Genomic DNA, 19,565 nt, shown 5'->3' with positions numbered 1-19,565 from the left:
GTCTCTCCCACTGACCCACAAGTCCTTGGTATTGGTGTAGAGTCCCTGGGATTTCTGAGTGGGTCCCTCTTCCAAGCTGTGCCCTTCTAGGGCCTCTGCTGAGGGAAGGCTATGCTATGTCACAAGTGCATGCCGTCCCTCAAGGGAAGTTCTGGGCCACCGGGCCCTGCAGGGGTGTTCCCAGCCTGCGGAAAGGATGGCTGAATGGGGCCTGCCAATCTCCCTGCTTTTGCACCACTCCACCCCCCAGCTCCAGGACAACCAGCTGCGGGTGCACGAAAGGCCACTGTCCACGCCAGACACTGTAGCGTGTATGTGCGTTGCTGGAAACACTTCCTGTTGCACTGGGTTTCCTGGTGCAGCTCTGGGCTGTGGCTCCAGCACCAGGCAGGAGCATTCCCAGCCCGCCAGGAAGATGGCTGCAAGGGGCATGGTTTCTCTTCCCTTTTGGCTAACCCCTGCCTGACTCATTCCAAGACAGTTAGCAGCGGGTGTGCGAAAGGGTATCGTCCACGCCAGATACTAGGCACTCAATTTTTAAAATGTTTAAATTTGGTCAGAAAACAGGTGCTTGGTTGATTTAAAATAGAACCTAAATCATTTGACCACCTGGTTAATGTTGCATGAAAGACAGGATTTTTATATTAAGTACTGTTCTTGAGTAGTAATATGACCCATGTGAGTCTTTGATAATCCTGAGAGTCTAAGAAATATATACCTAGTTCAAAAAAATTTTAAACTTTAAAAGCTAGGTATCCTGAATTCATTTTATTAATGGAGATTTTGGTGACTTACACTTCTTAATATATCATCAAAGCACAGCTATCTGAAAGGATCTTTTAAAAATATTTCATATTTCCTATTTTGTATAATCATATTTTATGAGTGTGTGAGAGATTTGAGGACAGCATTTATAAATTGGCCAAGTAGCTAGAATAAACTGTTAAATGTAAGTCATCAATAGTAACCTAGCAAAAGTCTAAGGGACTAGCTGGAACTCATCCAAATAATTTATCCAAATAAGTACATGATCATAGACCAATATTATTTTTCCACTAAATTTGAGGTGGTTGATTACTATTTTATGTTAACAAAAGATAATAATTACAGTGATATGTAGGTGGTATCACTGGTTTAAAAACATGATTTTTATCTACTTGATTAAATTATTCATGTCTTTTAAATAGTTAATACTAGTTCCCTCTCACTTTGGATTTGTTAAACTATACTTTATTATTTATGGCATTATATGCTCCATTTTGCTTGGATGGTAGCATTCTCTTTCCAAAATGTAGAAATGCAGTCATGCTAAAAATGTATGTTGATTAGGTATGCAAATTAATGATGGTTCAGAAATTCTTTATAACCGAAATTGTATGCACTCTTTCAGATATCTTCAGGTAGCAACTAAAGACAGTATGTAAACATTCTGGTCACTGGGTAAAAGTTCTTTGATAGCTAGTCACACATACTTTTTCAGAGAGGCAGCATAGTGCTGTAGTGAAGAGCATGTACTCGGAGCCAGACCTCTTTAGTAAATTGGCAAGTTAACTTGTCACTGCCTTTTTTTTAACCTGTAAAATAGAGATAATAGTACCTACCTTATTTGGTTGTGGTGAGCATTAAATGAATTAAACATATGAAGTGCTGAAGACAGCACTTGGCATATAGTAAATGTTAGTTAAGTATAAGCTGCTGTTATCATCATCATCATCATTATCAAGATGAACTCTCTCCTTAGAAAAGATAACTATGTGAATGTTATTGATGGTGGTGGTAATTTTCAGTATTAATGATAGAACCTCATTACATAAGAAAGATTAATTTATAAAGTCTCTTAAAATAAGTAGTTTCATAAAATTTTAAAATGTCACAATTTCATGATGGGGTGGAAATAACACCCTTGAAACAAGAATAGCTGATAAATTTGCATGTTCTATTTGATAATTATGATAATAGTTGTTATTGTATTCTTGCAGTTGTTTGCTTGCAGTTGTGTTCCAGGGCATGGGTTGGTGTGGTGCACGTGTACCAAAGATGGCACCTAGTCAGGGTTGCTTTGCTCTGTGGAACAGCTACCACCACCACTCCTCCCAAAGCAGCTTACTTGGGTTTTCCTCCATAGTCAAGAGAAACACAGGACCAATTTTCTTATTCTCTGTGTCTGCAGTCTGCCCTGATTCAGCTCTCTCTTTCTTTCCTTCTGCATTAGTCCTTAGTGTCAGGGTTTCTTGATGGGCCCTTTCTAGTGCATTTAGAAATTGTGGTTTAACCACAGTTAACATTTTTTTTTTTTCTGTATTAATTACCATGGCTAATTTTTTTCTAATTTCTGCATTTTCAAGTTTTAAAAATCTGCATTCTAAAAATTAACATTTCTATTGTTGTAACCTGCCTAATCTTTAGATTAATAATCATGGCTACTAGTTTGTGAAAATGAAGTTAATTGTTGGCTCCACACACAAACAGGTACCCTTTAGCTATAGGCCCATTACAAATTACTTTACATGACCGTCCCACCCTCACTCCCTATTAAATGTCTTATAACATCCATGCTGCTTTTACTTCTTTATTACTTAAATCCAATAATACATTACAGCCAGGACTACAGTACTTCCCTTGGTGGTCTCACTTTTTTTCCAGTTATTCTTCTCTTCAATCCACCCCTCACATTCTTACTAAAATAATTTTTAGACACTATTTTTATAATAGCCTTTGAAAGAACTTCCAGTGGTACTTTCTTGTTTAAATCTAAATTATTTAGCTTTGGATTATAGGTTCTCCATCACATGCAAAGCTAAAACAAACAAGATTTTTGGTAAAATATCCTCTGGACACCAGAGGAATAATTTCTGTGGAAGATTTTTTTATATGTTACTGATTTTATAATTTGTATAGTTGCTTAACGTAGCATCACTTTTCCCATTTAAACTTATAGCTTGGAGATTTCCTTGATTAAGAAAAATGAAGGACTGACATGGCCAGAGCTAGTAGTTGGTGATAAACAAGGGGAGTTCATAAGGGATTCAGCCCAATGTGCTGCAGTAGCAGAACGCTTGATGCATTTGACCTCTGAGGAACTGGTAAGCAATTGAAATAGTGCTTTGACTCTGAAAGGTCCTGAAGTAGGTCATGAGGAATATACCATGTTTTTCAAGTATTTTGTTTTTCCTATTTTAAAAAACAAAGTCCAAGTGCTAATGTCTGACATTTAAATATAGCTTACAGTTCTAATATTCATTTCATACACTATGTGAATATATACATAAATGTGTGGGTATGTTGCACAGGAACTGTCTGTATGTGTATATAGATGTCTCTTTCTCCTGTGTACCATCTCCTTTGTAAGACCTGACTGACCATTGTTGGCAGGGACAAACATTAGTTTTACTGTCTACCTTACTAATAATCTACTTATTTGCAATGTTCTATGTAATCTTAGAATATCACAAAGGGTATGTATGTGTGTTGTACATAGTACAGTTATTTTGATTGACAAATTCAATATAATGGTTACAATGACAGCATGCTTTTCAGTCAACTGTGAGGTTTATGATGCCTTTTTGTCTTTTAAGTTGGTCATAAAATCTGATTTACAGTTCTGCTTTGAAAGGGTATATTTCAGAAAATCTATTAAGGAAAAATAACTTGGGGTATTTGTATATTTAAGAAAAAATGAATGGAAACCCAAATTGTATTATTAAAAAATAGAAAAATATTAGACCATTTGATATTCCACAGGCCCTTGAGATTCTTGGTTTTTGTGGTTTTTTTTTTTTTTTCAATCTCTCCTTCATTTTGGATAGTCTCTATTGCTATGCCTTGAAGCTCACTGATCTTTCCTTCTGCTGTCATTCCCATCTATTTTGATTTTCATTTCATATATTGTATTTTCATATCTAGAAGTCCAGTTAAAAACTTTTTTGTGTCTTTTTCATCATATTCATATTCTCCTTTGCATCTTTGAGCATATGGAACATAGTTTAGCTTTTTAAGTGTCCTTTAATGCTAATTCCATCATTCTGTTACTTCTGCATTTGTTTTTTTTTATTACATTTTTATTGGTTATGTGTCTGAAATTACTTTTATTTATTGCTATAATTTCAGTGTCTTTTGATATAAAGAAATCCATTCCTTTATCATTTATTTTAATTTCTTTTTGAGAATCCAAACCCAGATAAAGAAAAACCTCCTTGTAATGCTCAAGAATTAGAAGAATGTGATATTTTCTTTGAAGAGAGCTCCAGTTTATGCAGATTTGATGGCAATACATTAAAAACTACCCATGTGGTAAGTTCTTGGTAGTGGTATTTCTAAAAATTTGTGAATAAATAGAAGTTACTCAGGTGAAATTATAACTGAAGGATGAAATACATGTTTTGCAAAGATACCTTGGGTTAAACTGTGGTGGTTTGCTTGGCAGTTATTGGCTATACTGTAAATCTTATCACTATCAAGTAGCATCTTTCTGAAACCCCTTCACCCTAGTAAAACAATGTTGTATTGGTACTACTGCATATTGTTAATCTTTCAATGGGCTTTTTACATGGTTTTTGCAGAGTTATGATTCTCATTCAATATAGCTTCAAATCTGCTTTGTTCATTCAACATTAAGACATAAGTATTTCCTCATGTTTTTCAAATCTCTGGTTTAATGGTTAGATATACTATGATGTTAATGGAGATGGTGGGGTGTGTGTGTTTGTGTATTTAGTGGTTCTAGAGATTAAATTGCATCATTCATGATGATGCTGTTAAAAAAATCTCTTTGTTACATGAAGCCTTTTCCATGTTTAGGGGTATTTATCTAAATCAAGATTATAGAATGGAATTAATGAGCCATAGAGTAAGGCTCTGTCAAATTGCTTTCCACTTTACAGTCTTACCTATAATGGTTGCAGTTGTCTACTTCATTACATCTCACTTGCACCTTCGGTTTTTTATTTGATTTTTGCTAATTGTTATGCAAGATATAGGATCTCATTTTAATCTGCGTTTTTAAACTGTTGACTCTTCATATATTAGCTGTTTATGTCTGGGAATTTGTTCATTTGTGTGTCTTAGTGTGTCTTACTGATTTGTGACTTGTTCATCCATTGTGGGGGATGGTTACCTTTTGTCATTGTTACAGGATGTTTCTCAATTTGTGGTTAGTCTTTTTTGAAAGATAAGACAGCTAAGGTTTAAACAACTGAAGTCAACAGAAACAGACGTGTTTCAATCCCAGCTCTACCACTTCCAATCTCTATGAATTTGAGCAAGTTATTTGACCAATTTCTGTAAATTAGAAACAGTAATATCCATCTACCTGATCATTTGTTTTGAGGATTATTGAATTACTGCATTTGCCTGATAATAAGAGCTCTAAGTAAATAGCAACTGTTAAGTATTTTTAGAATTTTGTATATTTCTTCACATACTGAAGATTTTAATTTTTAGGTAGCCAGATTTATTGATTTTTTGCTTGTGATTTAGATTTATGGATTGTTTTGCTTGTGATTTATGCCACCAGTTATGAGCTTGGAAAACCCTTCTTTATCAAGTGATTTAATTTTTTAGTTTGTGTTTGTTGTTTGTTTTTTAAGTTAACTCTTTAATTCATCTGGTTTGGGTTTTTTTGTTTTGCTTTCTGATCTGCCATGAGTATAAATTGGCTAATTTTCCATATATCCAGGACTTGGCCCTCAGCTTTGTAGATGTAGATTTTTTTTCTTTTTTAAATTTAGAGCCTTATTAGATATTCTTGCTCAAGGAAATTGTTAATCACTAGTTAAAACTATATACCCAAATATGTACTTTATATAGCTGTTTATGTGAGAAGGGCCTCCCTAGAAAATCATTGCCTAATTTGGAGCTGTAGATGTAGAAATTAATTTAATCTGATTAATAAAACAGGAAGTGGTAGGGCTTTAGGAGACTTGCTTCAAGCCAGAGCAGTAGAAAGGAAAGAACAATCAGGTCTTATGATATTCTGAGGCTATTCAGAGTCTTTGATACAGGGTTTAAATCTCCCTTTTCAAGGAAATCTTGACAATTTTTGCCAAGTTTGACCTGGGGTGTATGTGTCTTTGTCTTGCAGGGCTTGGGGGTAAAAGGTATTTTAGCAGAATTCATGGAACGAAAGTCAGAAGGGTCATAGGAACTTATCTACCAGTCCAACATCTCATTAGTTAAAAAGAAAATTATTAACTGTTCCTCTCACTCACTATCCCTTCCTAGTCTTACTTGTGTACTTAGCAGCTTTCTTTAACCAAATAGCTGACATATAGTACTCAAGGGTATGGTAAAAAGGAACATTTCTAGGCTATGTAAACAAATGTGGTAGAATGACTTCAGGACCAGTGGGAAGGCAGAAATCCCATTGTGATATACTAAAAGTAAGTAATTACTCTTATAATTAATCCAATTTCTATCTCTGCTCTCCTCTCTGTACCACCCTACACTACCAATAAGTTGTAAAAGTACAGGGACAACATCCTGTTCACCACAGTATTCCCAGCATTACAAAAGGGTCTGATTCATATTAGGTGCTTAATATTTTTAGATTCAGTGATAACCATAAAATAAAAATTGTTTTAGGCCCATATTGGATCTCAAAACATTTGCCTACACCTCTTCAATCACTCTTCTAATTGAAAAGTAAACAGTGTTCCTGGTCAGAATGTTTTATTTAGTTTGATCCAAATCCCAGGTAAGCAATGCTGCTCTTAGATTTTCTAGCAGTTTTTGTCCCCTAGATATTTTCTAATTCTGACATCAAGTCCCATACTTATCTATATCTAGTCTTTAATTGTGAGTAAATAAGGGCCATCGTGCAACTATTCTTCACTGACTTGGGCTAAAGTTTAGAAAGTCACTTTTAAATCTGACTTGTAAGTCTGATTAACTGTAGACTGTTCTCATAATGAAGAATCTGCCCTCTCTTCCTAAAGCTATAGTCTTAGGAGCTATAATTCATAGGTACTGTTTCCTCCTAGTTTATATGGGGAAGGCACCTGTTCTTTCTTAGATGGTATCATAAAAGGCTATTGTTTGAACTTAGCTTCTCTTTAAGAATTTCAGTTCACCTTAGTATCAGTATATTAATCAGTAGTTACTGTTGGTTCCTGAGAGACCCCCAATAAAGGATACGTCTCTTCATTTCTTGGTATTGAGCATAATAAATATTAAAATCAAGTAGTGACAAAAGGGGACCAAAATAAAACCTTTATTGATAAATTAGAAGTAAGAGAGCCAAGCAGACCTGCTCACTAAACCCTAAATTTGGCAGATTTAATTAGTCCCATGCAATACTGAACCAGGTCAGTCTGCTGTTGTTTCAAGTAAACGTGACGTTCCATGAAAAATTAGCTATTTTAGCGCTTGGAACAAACATTGCACAAATGCTTTTCCTCAGAAAAGCAAGGTACTTTGGTATACTGCAGAAGTACTTTATATCTGCTTTCCATTTAGTCACATTGTTTATTTAAAAACATGCTCTCAATGGTCAAGATTTAATAAAATTAATTTTTACAGCTTTCTCAAGGACATTTTTAAGTGAAACTGGCATTCTCTTTATTGTAAGGATGTGGCTGGGAAATATAGTATAGTATGGTTTGGTGCTTCTACCATGATTTTTGTTATGTATACAGCAATTTTACCATCCTTACAAATTTAAACATGGTGGAAAAAAAACGAATTGTATCGCAGTATTTTTTTTGCTTCTATTTCCCCTTCTGTATTGTGCTTATAAGAGCCAACTACTTTGATGTACATAGACTTACATAACATTTCATCATGTGACTATACACAGTTTAGATGGATATTTTGGATTTTCCAGTTTCTTGCTCTAGCAATGCCACTTTTAATGTTTTTAAACCTTTTTTATATGGCTATGTCAGAGTAAATTCATTTTATAACCTGCCATTTAAAAAAATTAATATTGTCATAAGCATTTTACTTATTACTCCTCCTTTTCAAAATATAAATAATCATTTACCTAATGGATTTCTATTTCCTCTAGTTTTTTTAAATTATAAATGTCAACATTAAAAATATCTTTGCACATTTTTTTTCCTTATGTTGGATGTTTGACCTTGGAATAAAGTACTTTCCAAGTTGTTGTAGCCATTTACCAGTCACCATTTTTACTGTAAACATGCTAAAATTGAGCAAATAGGTGTAAGAGTACTTACTTTAAATTTTGGAGATATACATCTGTAATCAAAACAATCTCTTTGAACAGTGTATAGTTAAATGGGGAAAACAGGCAAGTAAATAATGTATTTATAATTTTAGGGCATGGTACGTGCTGAGAGACAGTTGTATCCAACAGGTTGCAATTTATTTAATAAACTGGAGAAGATAGTTCTTTTGAAGTATTGCAGCTAAATTTGGCATGGTTAGAGTAGAGAACCTCAAAAGTGGGGAAGTGATTATGTTTCCCATTTAATGGGTATGAATTGGTACATGAGATATGTTTTTACGTTGAGTTTCTTTGACTCTTTGCTTACAAATTTTATCTGCTCTTGCCCAAGCTGTTTTATTTATTCTCTATTTTTTTTCAACTCTTTATGTAGCATATAATTTGTGGGTCATAATTGTTGTAGATTTTTCCCTTTGACCATTTTTTGGTTAACATTAGTTTTTTTTTTGTTTTCTGTTTTAGTGACACTTAAAAGATAATAAGATAATTAAATGTTGACTGACTCAAATATTTCTTTCAAGCTTATAACATTATTACCCTTAGAGAGATCTGATAAATAGTCATACTATTTTTATCTGTGACCTAATTTTTTCTCTAACTCTTCAATTTGAGATTTATTTTTGGTGAGTGGAGAAGTCTGTATAAATAGTAAGTATTTAAAAGTATGAATCAGTTTGCAACTGCTTGATTTGCACAGAGGAACATTATTTAAAAAGATAAATTTGTGTTGCCTCTGTTTAAGGAAATGTAATTTACTCTGGTTATATCATCAAAATCTCAAAAATTGAGGCTAATTTACTCTGAAAAGATTTATAAAGTTGAGGTTTTAATACTTCAAAATGCCTATTGACAAGTATTAAAAAATATAGAAAGTTACTTGCAGGTTTAAGAATTTTGACTGTATGACCCAGCCAACCCCAAAGTGAGAAGTAAAAGAGAGATTGAAAAATTGAGTTATAAGTTTATTAGTCTTTAATAATTCACTTGATTCACAATCTTACCACCAAGTTCATCTACTCCTTCCTGCCCCACCAAAATAATTTTTCACAAATTTTTCTGGAAGCTCATACATCCTCTGTCAAAAAGGATAACATTTTACACTGAAAATTATTTTCATGCACATTTATTTGTTCAATTTAGCATGCATGCATGCTGGTAGATATTAGCAGAGTAAGACTTCTTTACAGATCCCAAAAGGAAAGTTTAAAGTCAGAAGGTCAAAATTTCAAATCTAGTTACTGTCAAAAACTAAGATTCTGAGATTTAACCCCACTTGCAGCTCAACAAGTTAGCCTGCCATTTTTTGTGAATGCTGGCAGAAAATATAAAACTTCTGAGTCAAAAACAAATGACAAATTACCATGATAACATCTCTTAAGCTCTTGCCTAGTTTCAAAATAAGAACTGTGGGACTTTTCAAGGCAATGGGGCTGACCACAAGAACATGTCTAGTTTTCTTTGGGTCAGTTTCTCAATCTCCAGTGAGTTACCTTCATCAGCACTGTAAACCCTATTTTTGGAGCAGTAAGATCCTGACTACTAGTGAGAGCCTCATCTACGGTGTCTCACAGGAGTTTGCCTATCTAGAAAGCTCCCCATGAGAGGGCCAAACTCCCCTGTTGCAGCCAGGACCCATGGCAAAAACATGAATAAAAAACTTTTTACTGTCCTCTTTGAATGCATCTAAGGTTGGCATGATTAGACTGCAGAACAGAGGGTCTGGGCTGTAAGACAACACGGCTATTGCCATTTTCCTAAACAAGCATTACATGCCACTGTCCTCTCATCTGCCAAATGAAGCAGCCAGAGTTTTTATGGTCTGCCTGCTTTGTGCCCAATCCACAGCTGTCTTAAATTTCTCTGCTACATGCTCAGCATAGATGTGTGTTTCTGTAATTGTGTGTCTCTGTAACTAATTGGGCACCTATCTCCAGGACAAATCTTAGTACTGGGTGTTACGGTGGGATGGACCTGAAGCTGACGGTCAGACTGGCTAGGAGATCTCATCTGGAAGAGTTAATAACCACCAAGGTACTATTAGGGCAGCTATCTATGAAACATCTAGTCCTTGAGCTGCAACCACTTTCACACTTCCTCCTCTTTAGCAGGCATTAGATTGGAGGAATATTTATTGCCTAGTTAACTATACAATTTGGTCAACATGTTTGCAACCATATTCCCATGGACCATGGACTTTCCTCAGAGCTTGTTAATTGGTCCATAAGGCCCTTGACTTGGTTTTACAGGCTGCTATAACAAATATCACACAATGGATTGGCTTAAACAAGGGGAATTTATTGGCTGACAGTTTTGGAGCCAGAAAACTTGATTCCTCCTGGGGTTCACAGCATTACAGTGCTGCCTTGCCACCAATCATTGAGCTTCCTTGGTGTGAATCCCCCGCTTCATCACATCGTGATATGCTTTCCTTTCTTTTCCAAGTTCCTGCCGACTTTCAGCTTCTGGTTCCTCCCCGTGGCTTTTTCTTGTCTAAATTTTTTCTGCTTATAAAGTACTTGAGTAATCCAGATTAAGGCCCACTGTCATTCATTTGGACCATACCTTAACTAAAATTAACATCTTCAGAAGGTCTTATTTACAATGGGTTCACACCCAACAGGGATGCAAGTTAAGATTAAGAATATGTATTATTGGGATACATAACTCATCTTCCAGAGAGCCATAGAATGGTTGTCAGCATCCCATCCTCTTCCAAACGATCAAGAACTGTGATGGATTTGGGATTTTTACTCTACTTGTAAGATAACAAGTTAGCCTGCCACATTTATAATGTTCATTGATAGAAGGCATAAGATTCCTGGGTCAGAGACAAAGGACATTGCGTTACTGACAGCAGTAGCCCGGTGATAAACATTTGGGACCACTTCTCTCTCTGCAAATTTCCAAAGGGCAATGGGAAGATGGCCACTTTGCCTGTCTGATCTTTGGCCAGGAGACAGACATATTAAACTGGGTAAACATCCTGCCATTTGCTCTGGAGGGAGAGATTATATCTTCTGGGGCTGTTTGCTATGCAAATATCTTTGAAATGATAATCCAGAAAGAATTACAAGATGTGCAGAAACACAAGAGAAGTAAGAATTGTTTCCCAGCAGGTGAATGCTTAGGTATCAGGGTAATTTTCTTGTTATAAAAATGAGTGTAATTTCATTGAAGGCACTTAAGTTTCTTTTGGGGTTCTGAGAATATAATAAATAATGTTAATTATTTGTACAGTTACTCAATTGTTATTATCTACAATGGACCTGATTGAGGTAGTCTTCAATTCCATTTCTGTGAAAGGAAAAATAATTTTAGTTGCATATCTCATATTTCTTATGTGTGTGTGTGGTGTGTGTATTTTCTTAGAGAAGTTGTGGGTTTTCAGAACAATTATGCATAAAATATAGGATTTCCATATACCACCCTTTCCTTAACACATTGCATTGGTGTGGAACATGTTACAGTTGATGAAAGCACAAATTTGTAATTATACTGTCAACTGTAGTCCATAGTTTAACTTAGGGTTCACTGTGTAGGACAGTCCATGGATTTCCATATTTAATTTTTGTTCTAATACCATATATACAACCTAACATTTTCCCCATTGAATCCCATTCAATGTGTATTTCAGTGCTCTTAATTAAGTTCACAATATAGTACAACAAAACCACCATCCATACTAGACTGTTTCTATCATTCCAGCTAGGAACCCTGTATATTTTAAACCTTTACTGCCCTTTCTCTGTCCCCACCCTGTCCATGGTAACCTATATTCTAGATTCTGACTCTGAGTTTGCTTATTCTAATTAATTCATATCACTAAGTTCATGTAACATTTGTCCTTTTGTGTCTGGCTTATTTTACTCAACATAATATCTTCAGGGTTCTTCCATGTTATCACATGTATCTAGATTTCATTCCTTTTTATCGCTGAATAATATTCCATTCTATGGATATACTGTATGCATCAGTTGACAGATACTTAGTTTGCTTCCATCATTTGGCAATTGTGAATAATGCTGCTGTGAGCATCAGTATGCTAATATCTGTTCAAGTCACTGCTTTCACTTCTTTTGGGTATATACATAGTAGTGCAAGTGTCAGGTCATATGATAATTCTAGACTTAGCTTTCTGAGGAACTGCCAAACTGTCTTCTACAGCGGCTGCACCATTTTACATTGCTACTAGCAATGAGTGAGAGTTCCTATTTTTCTGCATTCTCTCCAACACTTATTTTCTGGTTTTGTTGTTGTTTGTTTAATAGCAGCCATTCTGATTGGTGTGAAGTGGTATCCATTGTGGTTTTGATCTGCATTTCCCTGATGGCTAGGGATGTTGAGCATCTTTTCATGTGTTCTCTGGCCATTAGTGTATCTTTGAAGAGATATTTCAAGTCTTTTGCCCATTATTTCATTGGTTTGTCTTGTTGTTAAGCTAAAGGATTGCTTTATATATTCTGAATATTAAACCTTTATTGGATATATGGTTTTGAAATATTTCCTCCCGTTGTGGAGGTTGTCATTTTACTTTCATGATAAAGTTCTTTGAGGCATAAAAGTTTTCAAATTTTGATGAGATCCCATTTATCTATTTTATTCTTTTGCTGTTTTTCAATCTGTCTCTGGTTAACAGATTTTCTCAGTTTTTGTTTATCTGTGAATATGTTAAACTGTCTCTCACTTTTGATGGACAGCTTTGCTGGATAAAGAATTCTTGGCTGGCAATTTTTCTCTTTTAGAATTTTAAATATATCGTACTTCTCACCTCTGTGGTGCCTGATGCGTAGTCAGCACTTAACCTTATGTGACTTACCTTGCATGTGGTGAATTGCTTTTCTCTTGCTGCTTTCAGGATTTTCTCCTCCTCTTCAGCATTTGACATTCTGATTAGTATGTGTCTTGGAGTGGGTCTGTTTGGATTTATTCTATTTGGAGTACAATGGGCTTCTTGGATTTGCATATTTATGTCTTTTATAAGGGTTGCATAATTTTCTGAAATTATCTCCTCAAATATTCTTCGAGGTCCTTTTCTCTCCTCCTCCTGGGACACCTATGATTTCTGTATTTGTGCTCTTCATGTTGTCAGTCATTTTACTGCAAACCAGTACAAAGTTTCCCATTTTTTTCCTCCACTTCTTTTGTGCGTTCAGATTTGGTTTGGTTGTTTGTCTTCTGGTTTGCTGATCCTTTATTCTGCTTCTTCAAATCTGTTGTGTCTCTAGTATATTTTATTATCTACAGTGTCTTTCATTTCCTTAAGATCTGCTATTTTTCTATGTATTCTTTCAAATTCTTTATGCTCTTCAACTGTCTTTTTGATATCCTTTCTCTTTAACCATCTTGAAGTTATTTAGGAAATTTGTTTGAACATCTTTGATTAGTTGTTCCAAATTCTGTCTCTTCTTTTTAATTTGATCATTTGACTTGGCTGTATCTTCTTGTTTCTTAATGTGCCTTGTGATTTTTTGCTAGTTTCTGGACATCTAATTATGTTGATAAGATTATTTTGAAAGTTGGTTTCCCTCTCATCTAAGATTTTGTTGCTGCTTGGGTTCATGCAGAAGGTCATCTTTGGCACTCGGTTTGTCAGTATTTCCCAGCCAAACCAAGGCCAGGGTCTTTCAGAGGGGCACAGCCCCTTTCAGAAGGCTCTTCGAGGGTGAGCGGAAAACCAGCTTGCCAGAGAACACTGGCCCAGCCTTCCCAGCATTGGGCTGACTATTCCCCACAACACTGCCTCCCCATGATGGCAGCAGCCCACTGGGCAGGGTCCAGGTCCGGTTCAAGGCTGTGGAAACCAGAAGATCGCCCTCTCTGGACAACTGTTAGACCAAGACTGTTCTGTGTCTCCCTCTTTTCCCAAGGGGAGGGCTTCTCTGTCTCTCCCAGGTCCGGGCCCACCATAAGATGCTGGCCTTGGGGGTGGGAGATGGGTACTGCGGTAAAGGCTTTGTTTGTGGGTACAATGGAACTGCTGGTTCCCAGACTCCTACCTGGAAAGATGGGACTGAGAGGGTTAACTACTGGCCAGCAGCCAAACTGGAGTGAGCTGCAGTTCACCAGCCTGCAAGACCCAGGCCAATGCATAGACGCTAGACTTGGAGTTGGGGAAGGGCACCTGGTGTCACGTACAGCTCCCTCCCTCATCCCCGCCTCTCTGTTCATGGAAGCAGCCAAGCTACCTGTGCAGAAAGGATCAAGGCTGTGGGACCCAGAGAGTTTCCCTTGCCAGCCAGCTGTCAGATCAGTACTGTTCTGCATTCTTCTCCCCTCCTAAGGAGAGGGCCTCCCTATCTTGCCCAAATCGAGGTGCCTAAAGCTGCCAACCACAGGGGTGGGTGATGGGCACCGAGAACTGCAGCAGGGTCTCTCTATGTGGATATAATGGATCTGTCTATTCCCAGACTCCCTCATGGAAAGACTCTAAGCTGCAGCACTGAGAGAGTTAACTTCACTGGCCGGAAGCCTATCTAGGAGTGCACCATGTTTCACCAGCCACCCAGACCCATGCTGATGCACAGCCACCTGCCTCAGGGGTGGGCGTGTTTAAGTTCACTAACCCCCTATTTTTCAGTCACTTTCCTGGCCGGAAGCCTATCTAGGAGTGCACCATGTTTCACCAGCCACCCAGACCCATGCTGATGCACAGCCACCTGCCTCAGGGGTGGGCGTGTTTAAGTTCACTAACCCCCTATTTTTCAGTCACTTTCTCCGCTTTTTCATCCTGCTCTTCCTTAGATGTTGCAGTGGTGGTTGTCTGGTCTCCCAAGCCCTGGAACCACTGCTTTGGACAGTATTAGCCTATTCTCTAGTTGTTTTGGGTGAGGACTTAAGTTCTGCCTGTCCTTATTCCGCCATTTTACCAGAAGTTCTCTGATGGGAGGTTTTTGTTGACTGATTCGTTCTCTTTACTTGTCATTGGTCTTTTGAGATCTTCTGTTTCTTCCTGAGTCAGTGTAGGTTGTTCATGTGTTTCTTAAAATTTATCCATTTCATCTAGGTTATCTGATTTATTGGCTACAGGTGTTAATAGTGTCCTCTTACAGTCTTTTAATTTCAGTGGGGTTGGTAGGAATGTCCCCCATTTCATTTCTGATTTTCATTATTTGTATCCCTTTTTTTTTTCTTTAAGTATAGCTAAAGGTTTATCAATTTTCTTGATCTTTTCAGAACCATGTTTTGGTTTTGTTACTTCTTTTGTTTTTTGTTCTTTATTTTTGTTCTTTATTTTGATCTTTATTATTTCTTTCCTTCTGCTCACTTTGGGTTTAGTTTGTTCTTCTCTTCCTAGTTCTTAAAGTTTTGAGGTTAGTTTTCCGATAGGAAGTTGTTCTAACGTAAGCATTTAGAGCTATAAATTTGCCTCTCAGCACTGCCTTTGCATCCCATACATTTTGATGTATTACATTTTCATTGACATGTGCCTCAAGATAATTCTTAATTTTTTTGTGATAAATTAACCCATAGGTTGTTTAAGAATATGTTGTTTAATTTCCACATATTTATGATTTTTCCATTTTTATTATTTCTTTCTAGTTCCATTGTGGTCAAAGATACATTGCATGATTTCAGTATTATTGAAATTATTGAGACTTGTTCTGTGTATGTCATGTCTAGTTGGTTTGGAGTGTCATTCAAGTCTTGTATTTCCTTACTGATCTTCTGACTGGAAGGAATATCCTCACTGATTTTCTTGTAGGTGGTCCTGCATACTTTGGGATTATGAGGTCAAAGAGCAAGTGAAGTAGAAATAAGAGAGTAAGAGAGCAGAAAGGATAGAGGTTGTTGTCATTAGTGGGGTCATCAGCATGGTCATCAAATGATAATGATAAAATTTAAGAGGTAGAACGTTTGTGTGTGTGATGGCAAAGTCTAGAATACATACATGTGACATATAGTCAGCAATGAATTCTGAGATTAAACAGTGGCTGAAATGTAATTAGGGAAAAAAAAGGATATTTGTTCAGGTTTTGTTGTTTGTTTAGGACAGGATTCTCCATGCTACATCTCTGAAGACAGTGTTTCGTATTCTCAGGAATATATGGTATCCATTCAGCATCATGGAAACATCAGTCTTAAACCTTTTGTTACTCTAGAAAAAGTAACATTTCAAATCACTCTGCAAAATGAAGCATACAACCCAGCCTCTAGGTAGCTAATTTTTCTTGAAAATGCCTCTCCATGTGTGACTCACCTGAAGTCATAACACCTGACTCACCAATAGTCATGTATAAAACATGTTAGCATATGCACAGTCACTGCATGCACATTATCTTATTTAATCTTTATATTCAAACTTCCAGAAAAGTAGAAATAGAAAAGTAGCATATAAAAACAGAAAATTCTGTTTGCAATTCATTAGACTGATTTTTCACTACCTATGTTGAGATCCACACTTTGTAAAACTCTGCTTTATAGGGTCCAGTCTTGTCTCTCATTTCCTACCACTTTTCCCCTGGCTTACTTTTCTTTAGCCACACTGGCCTCCTTGCTATTCCTCAAACATACAAAACACGCTTCTCCTTTCGGGTCTTTGCATTTATTAATTCTCTTTGCCTTATATGTTCTGCTTCTTCGAACTTCTTTCCTTAGTTTATTCAAACTTCTGCTCATATACCACTTTCCTTCCCTTTCTACCTTATTAATGTATGTCAAACAGCCACTTTATTTTCTCACCTGCTTCCTCTTTTTCATGGCACTTTCTATTTTTTAATGTATTTATATTCTTCTGCTATCTCATATTGATTTTCTACTCCATTAGAATAGTCAATAAAATTTGATACTATGGTATATCACAGCTAAAGATCAAATTTGATAATATTCAAAAAATTTTTTATTTTGCTAAGTAGATTTGTTTCTGTTATGACTTTTAGTAGTAAAAAAATCTAGAAATACATTGAAACATGTTGAATTTTACACATTAAATCTTAGCTAAGATCTGACATTTTCCTCTGCTCCAATATCTAATCAAGGTAAAAAAGTCTTTGACTTTCATTAATAAAGTTCCCTATACAAACAAAAATGCAACTTAGGATTTTTATGACTTCGTTTCTAGACACCAGTTTCAGATATACCACATGTGCTGGCTTGGATATATTATATCCCCCAGAAAAAGCCATGTTCTTTAATGCCATCTTGTGGAGGCAGACTTATTAGTGTTGATTAGGTTGGAACCTTTTGATTGTTTCCATGGAGATGTGGCTCACCCAACTGTAGGTGATAACTCTGAAATATTTCCATGGAGGTGTGGCCCTGCCAATTCCACGTGGGTCTTGGTTAGTTTACTAGAGTCCTATAAAAAGAGCCACACAGGCCCAGGTACTTGCTGACACTGACACTTGGAGATGCTTGGAGATGCAGACAAGGACATTAGCTAAGAGATGAAGCCCATAGTTTGCCCCAGGATATGTTAAGACAGGAACCCCAGGCACCTGGAGAGAAATGTACTGGAAGAAAGAACCAAGAATGCACAGGAACTGAAAGAGGAGCTAGAACACAACCCAGGATCAATAGATGCCAGTCACATGCATTCCCAGCTAACAGAGGTTTTCTGAACACCATTGGCCTTTCTCCAGTGAAGGTACCCTCTTGTTGGTGCCTTAGTTTGGACACTTTTATGGCCTCAGAACTGTAAATTTGTAACTTAATAAATCCCCTTTATAAAAGACAATCCATTTCTGGTATTTTGCATAACAGCAATAGCAAACCAGAACACCACTCATGTACAAGTTAACACAGCTTAGCTCACCAAAACCAAAAAATGAATGTGAATATATTTTATAGTATCTAGGTTTCCATATCCGAAATAGTGACTTAGCCAGGGACACACTGGTTGCTTAATAATTATTATAAAATGGCCTTTGAGAGAGCATGCAATGTGGTGATTAAGAACATGGGTTTTTGCAGGCATATCACAATTCAACCCCCAACTATCACTTACTAACTTCTTAACTTCCTTAACCTCAGTGACTTCCAGGAAGGTGGCAGAGTAGGTGAAGCAGACAGGCTTCCCCTCCATCAGACTAACTAGAAAGGGGCTGGAGGACACCAGGGACCATGGTTCCAGGGTGTGACTGGCCAGAGGGTCCCCCATAGAGCATGGAGGAGACACCCAACAAAAACGGAGAGATGATGGCTCAAGGAACATGGTGCGTTCATTACTGACCAGACTGCCCCCTCACCCCCAGGGCAGCAGCACCACTGTGCAAGGGAGTGAGCAGTGGCTCTCTGCTCCCTCCACCTACCTTGTCAGTTTGCTGCGGGGTGATCCTCCACAGCTGTACAGCTGGGAGCTCCTGTGAAGGAATCCGGCAGGCAGCGATTACTCTCCCCACATGGAAGTCCAGGAGCAGGGGTTCAACAAGTAGTGAAGGAAGAGGCACCATACTGGCAATCAGGAGCCTCTCTCACACCCTAGAGACTTGCGGCTGCAGGGAAGGCAGGGCCCACATCCCACCTGCAAGGTGCCCTTGATTAGGCTCCCTACCTACCTGCTGGGGGCCCACATTGTAGCCACAGGACCAGGATTCCCCAGAGCACACAGAGATCTGATGCACTGATTAGTTCCATGCCCGATTTGGACACTGCCCACCACAAAGGAGAAGTTCAGGGAAGACCTACTTGAGAGCACCATCTACTGGTAGACTTGGGAAACTACACTCCAGCAAACCAAATCATATATAAATACTCAATTCTGCATTTCCCAAAATAACCCTATCAAGATAAGCAAATGCCCCAAAGCCAGCAGAAAATTACAAAGCACTTGAAGGATACAGAAGACATGGACAAGCCAAATGAACAAATTAAAATGCCAGAAGAGACAAAATTTGGAGCAATTAATCAAAGAAGCACTCACAAATATCAGTATTATGGCTCAGGATATAAAGGACATGAAGACGACCCTAGAAAAGCATAAAGAGGAATTTGCAAGAGTAAATAAAAAAATTGCGGCTCTTATGGAAAAAAAGACACTGTTAATCAAATTAAAAATATTCTTGAGATACATAGCACCATATTTGAAGAAATAGAGGAACGAATTAGCAACCTGAAAGATAGGGTGATGGAAAGTGAAAGCACAAAAGAATGGTGAAAAAAAATCAAAGAATGTGAAATGGATCTCAGGAAAATGATTGACAACATGAAGTACACAAATATAAAAATCATTGGTGTTCCAGGTTGCTAATGCTGCCATTTTGCAAAACACCCGAAATGGACTGGCTTTTATAAAGGAGGTTTATTTGGCTACAGAGTTACAGTCTTAAGGCCATAAAAGTTTCTAAGCCTTGTAAGTCATCGACAACAGGGTACCTTTACAGAAGAATGGACAATAACATCTGGAAGACCTCTGTTGTCTGGGAAGGCACATGGCTGGTATCTT

The 19,565-nt window shown here is 37.2% G+C and overlaps 1 protein-coding gene across 1 annotated transcript in view; it reads left to right on the top strand.

Moving 5' to 3' along the window:
- NUDCD1 (NudC domain containing 1) overlaps nt 1-19,565 on the top strand; it is a 110,707-nt gene that overhangs the window by 69,550 nt on the left and 21,592 nt on the right. Inside the window, exons 7-8 of the mRNA XM_037803096.1 lie at nt 2,939-3,083; nt 4,165-4,290. Coding sequence (XP_037659024.1) covers nt 2,939-3,083; nt 4,165-4,290 — 271 coding nt within the window. The remainder of the gene's footprint in view (nt 1-2,938; nt 3,084-4,164; nt 4,291-19,565) is intronic.

This window comes from Choloepus didactylus, chromosome 14, assembly GCF_015220235.1.
Source record: "Choloepus didactylus isolate mChoDid1 chromosome 14, mChoDid1.pri, whole genome shotgun sequence".
NCBI classification, from domain to species: domain Eukaryota; kingdom Metazoa; phylum Chordata; class Mammalia; order Pilosa; family Megalonychidae; genus Choloepus; species Choloepus didactylus.
The sequence above is the reverse complement of the archived record's forward strand: the minus strand, read 5'-3'. Positions and strand labels throughout refer to the sequence as shown.